At 42.3% G+C, this 9,696-nt stretch overlaps 1 protein-coding gene across 2 annotated transcripts in view; it reads left to right on the top strand.

The window, feature by feature from the left end:
* Tmem200a (transmembrane protein 200A) overlaps positions 1–5,145 on the top strand; it is an 84,421-nt gene extending 79,276 nt beyond the window's left edge. For both annotated transcript variants that reach the window (XM_028877394.2, XM_028877395.2), the window contains exon 2: positions 2,370–5,145. In XM_028877394.2, the coding sequence (XP_028733227.1) occupies positions 2,386–3,861 (1,476 nt within the window). In that variant the 5' untranslated portion in view covers positions 2,370–2,385 and the 3' untranslated portion in view covers positions 3,862–5,145. The remainder of the gene's footprint in view (positions 1–2,369) is intronic.
* The last annotated feature ends 4,551 nt before the right edge of the window (positions 5,146–9,696 follow it).

Here is a 9,696-nt window from a genome sequence, read left to right on the forward strand (position 1 = left end):
TTTGCTATTTAAGAACAGCTCAGAAATCATCAGTAGGAATTCAAAAGGACATCTCTCTCCTGGATGATGGAACTGGATGCCTTTCAGAAACTCTTCAAGACCTAGAGAATCTTAAAATACCCTTTGCGTCTCTACCAACTAAAGTTGGCTGTTTAGGGACTGTTTATTATAAAACAAGACAGAAATTTTACCAGCTTACAAAGTGTTGCTTTTTGTTTGTGTGTTAAGTTTCTGTTTTTTTTTAAAAAATATTTTTAACTATGAAAGTTGGTGTAGTAGTAAGTCAGTTAAGCAGCAAATCCCGAGGAAAGACTCACTCTTTATCATTTTAGCAACTATTTCTTGAACTGTGACTAAGTATAAGGTACTGTAGCGAATAATAAAAGTGTTAATTAAAATTGATTTTGACCATGAGGCATGGAAATGTCAGACAATGAACATATATATCAAATGCCCTAGGACGGAAGCTTGTTCAAATGTTCCGAGGAATAAAGCTTGTGTGGGCTATGGAAGCTGAGTCATTTGAAGGACTTTATCAAGGAGATGGAGCATGAGCTTGGATGATTAGTCAGAAGTCAGTAGTGAGGACAGGAGCTGATAGGAGTTAGTTAGATCTGGATGGTCCTGCTGAAATATTCTTTTGTTGTTGTTTTAAGACAGGCTCTCTCTGTGTATCCCTGGCTGCCCTGGAACTCATTCTATATAGACAAGGTTGATTCTTGAACTCAGTTTCACATGCCTCTGTCTCCCAAAGGCTGGGAAGATTTAGCACTCCCACACTCAGCTGGCTAAAACATTCTTAATGGTCTCAGAAATAATAGGGCATAGGGCATAAACAAGAAACAGGAAAACATCAGCCAGGTTTCAATTGTGTGTGTGCTAAAGGGAACCGAGAGACTAAACCCACAGGGTCTGAAATCCCAGATTCATCTGTAGGCAGCAAGGTCTAGTTCTTCCACTATTGTACTCTCTCGGGGTGGATTATAGGATAATCTGCCACCTCCAGGTAAACTAGTTAGTACAGAAGAGGAGCCTAAATGCTGGAGAGCAGTTGAAAGGTTACTCAACAGTAGTTAGTAAGTGCTGTGCACACCTGGAAAGGATGGGATTGTAATACAAAGGTGAATCTGAGATGCCATGGGTCACGAAATTTCTATGATTTAGATCCCTGTTGAAAGAGGGATAGAAAAGGGGGACATGCATCATTCTATAGGGCCAAGCCTAAGGAATGGCTCCACTAACAAGCCAGGTCTGACAACGGGACCACGGTACATGGTAGATGTGGGTTCAGCTTTGCCAGCAGCATGGAGATATGGATGTGCTCCCCAAGAGGCAGATGAAAATGTGAAATAGAAATTCAGGGCTAAGATCTGAAATACTGACTGGGGACCCATCAGCAATAAAGGCCATTGTGGAAGCTGTGGGGATAGATATTGCATGCCAAGGGGGAGTCAAAACAAGCAGCAGAGGGCAGAACTCTAGGGGGTAATGATTTACTTTGTGGTGAAAGAAGAGCCAGAATGGAAATAGCAAGGTCTGTGTAGAGACAGGGAGACTTAGGAGGAGAGGTTGGAAAGAAAAGAGGCCAAAGTTATCCAGGGGAGCAGGAAGATAGAGAAGATGAAAATTTAGAGAGGAACTACATGGTTTTTTGTTTGTTTCTCTGTTTGTCAAAAAGAGTGCATGGGTGACTTTTCACCATGGATGCTTGGAATCTTAATGTTCGGTTAAGTCTGAGATTTTCCTTTGGCCTGTTCGGTATTCTGTGTTTTACGTGTGTGTGTGTGTGTGTGTGTGTGTGTGTGTGTGTGTGTGTGTGTGTGTGTAGCCAGAGGTCAAAGGCCAAAACCTAGTGTTGTTGGTCAGGATGCCATCCACCTTGCTTTTTGCTTTTGAGACAGTGTCTTCCTGGCTTGAAACTGGTGGGTTCCACTAAGCAAGGAGGCCTGGGAGCCCACCTCTTCCTCCTCCCCTCTCAGCCTCCCCAGTACCCGGCCCACATGAGCATGCCACCATATCCAGATCTGGGGGGGGAACTGAATTTAGTTCCTCGAGTTTGCAAGGCAGACACTACCAACTGACCTGTCTTCCCACTCAAGTCCCCATTTCTATAAAATGGCATCAATAATGACGGAAAGTTGTGTGCCTGGAGGTGAGGGCTTGTGACTAAGGGACAGCTTAACATATTAAGTGACAAAATTAGTTAAACAAAATATTTCTTGAGCTCACATTGCGTTATACGAGGAGAAGAAGAAAGGGGGAAATCCCCAGAAATTCACATTCGTCAACCAACATAACCCTTTCCCAAACTGTGAGGATTTAAAAGTTATCCTTCTGTCTTTATGGATCACTGTTTCCTTTCTTTTCAGAGCACAAGAGGAAGCTATGATAGCCACTGGTGGAGTCATCACCGGCCTGGCGGCCCTGAAGAGGCAGGACTCTGCCAGGTCCCAGCAACACGTCAACCTCAGCCCAGCGCCTGCTGCTCAGGACCAGAAACCAGTCCGGCGGCGCCCACGAGCTGACGTCGTGGTGGTTCGTGGAAAGATCCGGCTTTATTCTCCATCCGGCTTTTTCCTCATTCTGGGAGTGCTGGTGTCCATCATAGGGATCGCCATGGCAGTCCTTGGATATTGGCCCCAGAAGGAGCATTTCATCGATGCAGAAACCACCCTGTCCACCAACGAGACGCAGGTGGTGCGGAACCAGGGCGGTGTGGTGGTGCGCTTCTTTGAGCAGCATCTGCACTCGGACAAGATGAAGATGCTTGGCCCCTTCACCATGGGCATCGGCATCTTCATTTTTATCTGTGCCAACGCCATCCTTCACGAGAACCGCGACAAAGAAACCAAAATCATCCACATGCGGGATATCTACTCCACGGTCATCGACATCCACACGCTGAGACTCAAGGAGCAGAAGCAGGCGAACGGCCTGTATGCAGGCTTGCTGGGAGAGGTGGAGGTGAAGCAGAATGGTAGTCCCTGTGCATCCAGGCTGGCCGCCACCACCTTGGCCTCCTTCTCAGGCATGCGGAACAGCTTTCGCGTGGACAGCTCGTTGGAGGAGGATGAGCTCATGCCCAGTGAAAGTAAGAGCCTGGGGCATCTCAAGCCTCCTCTGCTATCTGACAGCGCAGTCTCTGTCTTTGGCCTTTACCCACCTCCATCCAAGGCCGACGACGACAAGACCAGCAGCTCCAAGAAGTGTGACACCAAATCGATCGTGTCATCATCCATCAGTGCTTTCACGCTGCCTGTGATCAAACTTAATAACTGTGTCATTGATGAGCCCAGTATAGACAGCATCACTGAGGTGGCGGACAACCTCAAGAGCAGGTGCAGGAATCTTTCCATGGATTCCCTGATGGTTCCACTGCCCTGCTCTGGTGAGTCCTTCCAACCCTCCAGCACATTACTCCCGAGAAACAATTCTGTTGGGGAGTCCCTATCCAGTCAATACAAGTCCTCTGTGGCCCTGGGACCCGGGACTGGACAGCTCTTGTCTCCTGGAGCTGCTAGAAGACAGTTTGGATCCAACACATCCTTACATTTCCTCTCTTCTCACTCCAAATCCCTGGACTTAGACCGGGGTCCCTCCACGCTCACAGTACAGGCAGAACAAAGGAAACACCCCAGTTGGCCTCGGTTGGATCGAAGTAACAGCAAAGGGTATATGAAACTGGAGAACAAAGAGGACCCGATGGATCGGTTGCTGGTTCCCCAAACAGCCATCAAAAAAGACTTTACCAATAAAGAGAAACTTCTTATGATATCAAGATCCCATAACAACTTGAGCTTTGAACATGATGAGTTTTTGAGTAACAACTTGAAGCGAGGAACTTCTGAAACAAGGTTTTAGTGTTTAAAAAAAAACAGATCATTTTTCCAAGGAGATATCTATACTATTTTCACCACTGTTTTCCTTCTTAAAGCCTTGGTTCTAAGCCTTTTCAAATCCAATGGTACTGTGTTAGAAATGGCTGGTTAATTCTGTAATGAAGATGGCTGTATGTATGGGTTCCTTTTCCCTGCGTTACTATAGGTTGTGGGGTTTTGTTTCCTCACTCTTTGAAAGCATGGTTTCTTTTGTTGATGTGAAGGCAAAATACCTGCATTTCTATTAAGAACTTGGCTTTAGTTTTAATTCTACCACCAATGATCATCTTCACAGAATGAAGTGGCCAATACAGAAAGTGTAAGGTACCAAAGTGTGGGCAAGAAGTGTTAAATTCAGGTCCATCCAATACTCAATAGATGTATTTATAAAGGAGGGTGAGTGCAATCTTAAATGTGATTTTTCTGAAATTGTTTTATACAGGATTGCTTGCATTACTTAAAAAGAGAATGAATTTCTATTACATCTGTTAATGAATCTTACTCTGAACTCTTTGTGGGCAGTATATATCTTTTTTCAACGTCAGCTCTGTTAGGGTAATATTTTAATGAAAAAAAAAATGATGGCTGAGAAAGGCCATGGTTTAGGCATAGATACCAAAAACCTATTAGCTGTAACTTTACAGACTCAGAATCAAAATTTCTCTGCAAACTGATTTGGAAATTGAATAGCCAACGTAGTTTGTAGAATTTCTGTCTTGATACATGCAGAGAAAATGCTGCCTAAGGAATGAAGATACTATTTGCTAGTATCTAACTTTTTCTAGCCATCTCTGTTGTTCAGTACTCACTCATTCCCATTTCCTTATTTTCCTCCAATATTTCTATTATTTGGAAAATATCAGCTAACCATGACATTTCTTCATATCTCCACATACCACTAGCTTGGGTGTTGAAGAAAATTTAGAACTTGATAAACTGCCTTGTAACTGACATTGTGATGGAAAATCTTCTGCTAACTCCAAAGACTTTCTCATGGTTAAGAAATGTTTAGGGTTGTGGTTCTCAAATATATTCAGTACTAAAGTGGATATTTCCATCAGACATTGTTCATGTTTTCTGTGAAGGTAACATCGTTTTAAGAATTGTTTGATGGGATCCTAGAAGGGTGGCCCAGCAGTCAAGAGCATTCGCTGCTCTTGCAAAGAACCCTGATTTCATTCGTAGCACCCACACGGGTGGTTCACAATCATCTGTAACTCCAGTTTCAGGGGATCTAACACTCTCTTCTGGCCTCCAAGGTCACCAGGCATGCATATGGTGTACATATATACATGCAGATACTAATACACATAGGATAAAATTAAAAAAAAAAAAAACTTAAAATATGTCCAATGGAATACTCAGGAAATTTTACTGGTTTTTCCCCAAAGCCTAAACATTTCTGAACATTCCTATTGCCGTTACTAGGAAGAACATAAAGGGTACATTCATAAGAGTGCACCCCCCAGAATCCCACCCTGTGTTTACACAGACATCTTCTTTCTTGAGAGGTACCCTGCTTCGTAGAACCTCAAGCCTGTGTGTTATAATAGACTGAGCTCAATATTTACTATAAAAACATTTAATGAATTCTGTTATTCATAGAAGTGTGTGTTCTTCATACCTTTGCTATTATTTTTAAATAAAATGTACATTTCTGCTTAAAACACTGTTTTGCAAACTTTCTGCTATACTCTATTAATGGCATTTAACATTGTGGTACATGAGTGCTCTGATTTTTTGATATTGCTTCTGTTGGAATGCCCAGGTGCTCTTTTTATTAGGTTATTTTGAAACTTTGTTATCTTGAGATGGTTTTCATCTCATTTTCATTGATTTCCCGGGAAAATAATCAAACCCCACATACATAACATATATAACAATAGGCAAAACGTTAGTGGTACTCCCAAATTTCAGCGCAGTGATTCCCAACATGCCTAGTGTGACACATGGCATAATTTTCAAGCCTCTCCCTATAAAGCGGTCCATAAATATGAAGAGGGTCAGGCAGCATGACTCTTGGAAGATCTAAACAAAACAACTCGGAGCAGAAAGCAATGATTCGTGCTTAACAGTCTTGTCGTCAAAAAGCCTCAGGTTTTTATTTACCAAACAAATTAACTTTATTAAATGATAAACAGTCTTCACATTTAAATTAATCAGGCTCATATGTCACTATTAGCGTGAGATGGCTCGGCTACTGTATTAATTTGGCATCTTCCCAACCAGGAAAACGGCTTATTTCATATTTTGCATATGACTCCCATGCTCTCATGAATGCTGAAAATTATTTAGAACTTTGATTTCTCCCCATGAGAAGACCCAGGAATTTGATCATGGTTAGCTGCTTCTAGCCTAGATAGATTCTAGGCCTGTAGCCTAATTGCAGGGTACAAGTTTTCTAGTGCAACGATAAGAAAATACCACACACGGGATTATTCAAAGACTAGAAATTGATTTTTCTCACATTTTTTTTGAGTTATTAATCCCAGATCAAGGTTAGGTTAGAGGAAGTTCCTTCTACTTGTGTGATTGGGCTATTTTCATATTTCCTTGTCTCGAGATCATTATTCATGTTAAATTTCATTGACTCATCAGGATTGGTTTCTCCGGGGGCCTCTGCCAGCCAAGGCTCACAGATGGTGGCCTTATCACCATGTCCTTATGTGTCCTTTTCTCAGTGTGTCCGTGTCCCTGTTGACTCTTTTTATAGGACACCAGCTAAGTGGGATGAGAGCTCTACCCCATAGGACTCATTTAACCTCAGTTCTTTCTTTAAATGATCTCCCTGCAAACATGGTTCTCATCTGAGCTCCGAGGTATTGGGGACATGATTCAGCCATAACCTGGCCTGTAGAATGTTGAGCGAAAAATCCTCAGCCTACAGTAGATGAGAAAAACAGAACATGCCCTCAGTAGTTTTGAGGCCCTAGATGTGTAGCCTCGAGTATGACACCTGATCTCTCAATGTGAGTTTGGTTCTTAATTTCCAGCCAAGGATTCCTCAACTATGACATAAGGTGAGTCAGAATACAAACTATCAAGTCTTTTCTAATTCTAAGAGATCTGGCACTCTCACATGAGGATCCACTACTTCTTATTGTGTTTATTAAGCACTTCGCTTATCAAGTCACTTGGAAGGTGACTATCAAGTCACTTGGATGGGCAGACACTGTGGTAGAGCAGAGCGGCTCTGTGGTGCAGCCAGGCTGTAAGATCCTAAACCCAGGCACTGCCACATTCTCACTACGAATGGGCAGTGGTCTCTCGGGCATGCTGATATAAACTCATCAGTATGTGCCAAATGCTAGCCCTGTTCCCACGACTTTGTTGATTATATGAGATGACTTTTACAGAGGGTTCAGAATTGACATGGCCAATACACAGTGAGAATAAATATCTAAATGTTATTACCACGTGGAAGTGTTATCTGAGAGCTTTCGCAGCCTTCATTCCCTTCCCACCCTGCTCCAGTATATCATCCACTCTAGGATGAGTAGACATGCCCTAAGGCATGTCTGTGCCCCAACCCCTAGAACAGGTGAACGTTAACTTACTTGGCAAAATGGACTGGCAACATTGATGAGATCACAGATCTTTCAATGAGGGGTTATCCTGGATCATTCTGAGGAGTATATTGTGCAACAACAAAGGTTTTTGTAAGAGAGAAGCTGTAGGAAAATCACAAAGAAGGTGGTGATGTGACCAAGGCCATTAGGGTCCCAGCTTTGAGGGTGGAAACCGGGCCCTTGTGCTAAGAACTGTAAGCTCTGAGAACCGGAGAAAGCAAAAACAGAACAAAACAGATTCTTCCCTCAGTTGCCAGAGGAACGAGCTTGGCTGTTTTGACTTTAACCAATGAGAAGGATGTGGACCTTGGATTTCTAGAGCTGAACACGAGTGTGAGGCTTGAATCTGTTCAGTTTATTGTAATTTGTTACAGCAGCCAGATAACATAAATCCATCTTTCCCAACTGCAGGGGTTTCTTCAGCATCTTTTCAAGGACATCTGAAATGAGGTCTGTTGTATGGCACTGCTTCCAGGGAGAAGTAAACAAATGTCTAACACATCCCAGATACAGAGAAGACACACACCAAACTAATGACACCACCCGATTCCAGTTTGGTGAATCAATGAGTTTTGCTTTGGTTACTCTTAAGAATATGGGTGAGGGGTTACTTACGAGAAGCAGAAATATGACTTAATGACAGCTGTATCATCACAGTCCACCACAGCATGGGTGACAGACCACAAAAGCTGGGCATCTACAGCATACTACACAGCCCGCAGGCCGCTCAACAGGTTGGGGGCTGTCCTTTCCAGGTAGCTCACGTGGTCTGAGTCTCTTCCAGGCAGCTCAGCCTGTCTCTGCTTCTTCTAGGCAGTTTGGCTGGTCTCTGCTTTTTCCAGACAGCATGGCTGATCTGTCACTTTGAGGCAGCTCAGCTGGTCGGAGAGTCTCTCAGCAGACTTTACAGCTTACGTAGGTTTGGGGAGGAAGAGCCTGATGTATCTGGTCAGTTTCAGGGACTTCCTGAAACCTTTGAGGTCCTTATTTCCTGAGTTTAAGGAGCTTCCCTGCAGAATGGAGTATTTCATCTCCCTTTAGAAACAGTCTGTTTTCTAACCTTTCTAACATCCTGTGTCTTAAGGAGCTTCCTTCCAAGATGGATGATTTTAATCTTGGAGGAAACAACTATAGAACAAGGTCTCAGATAAAATATCTGAACTGCATTACATTTATTTTTGCACTGATAATCTTTTTTTTTTGTTGTTTAGCACTGATAATTTTAATGCAAGTATAATAATTTCTAGACAGAGGCATAGCTTCTCTGAGGCAGGCAGTATTATTTTTTGAGTTAATAAATCATATAATACAGTAACAGTCATCAATTGTAAAAGCTTTCAAGCTCAAATATTTGAAGTATTTGGAGAAACAATGCTGATTTTAAGTGAGAAGAAAGAACTTCCAAACAAATTTACTTGGTAAACATAACTTTTATGTTATTTGTTTTAACAATTCAAATTTAACATTTAAAAATACCCCAGAAACATACTATGAATAAGAAAAAAAATACACTTTAAAAGAAAACACCTACCAGTTTGCTAATACTTTTCCTATAGCATTTTAAATGTTAGTGTCTCTGCCAGCCTGGAGCTATACATCCACTGGCTACATGGTTTAAGTTGCTCAGGGAATTAATTGATGCTCTTGTTCTCTAGGGACCAGGAGAATCACCAAGGTTACCCTGTCTCTTACAGTGGGTCACCCTGTCACCCTCCCTTCCTCTCACTTCTGCTCCCAAATTTTACACCTCATAGCAAGGTTTCAGAGCAGATAACTGTGATGTTGAATTATTAAAGAACCTTGCCTCTAATCTCCCATTAGAATATTAAAGCTCTTTGTGATTTGCATTCACACTAAAGTAAATCATTGATTTCCCTTTCTCTCTCCCTGCAAGATGCACAAGACAAAAACTCTACTTCACAAAAAAAAAAAAAAAAAAAAAAAAGTCTGCAATTGTTACTACTGTGGTCTTAAGATGAGGTATGAGTTTTCTAGAGCGGTTATAACAAAATAGTCCTCTCTCTGCTACCAAGAGGCCTGAATACTTTCAGCTCTAGAGGTTGGAAGCCCAAGGTCACACACCAATCATTTGGCTTCTCCTCTTAAAACCTCTCTTTTTGGCTTTCAGAAGACTACCTTCTAGTGAGAACTCACTTTGTCCTCATAGGTCTTGTACATTCTTAGTGTCACCGTATACATCCAGATCCCTTCCTTTTCTAAGAATAGCAGTCAGGTTGCACTAGGGCGGC

Source organism: Peromyscus leucopus, chromosome 8a, assembly GCF_004664715.2.
Source record: "Peromyscus leucopus breed LL Stock chromosome 8a, UCI_PerLeu_2.1, whole genome shotgun sequence".
Lineage (NCBI taxonomy): Eukaryota > Metazoa > Chordata > Mammalia > Rodentia > Cricetidae > Peromyscus > Peromyscus leucopus.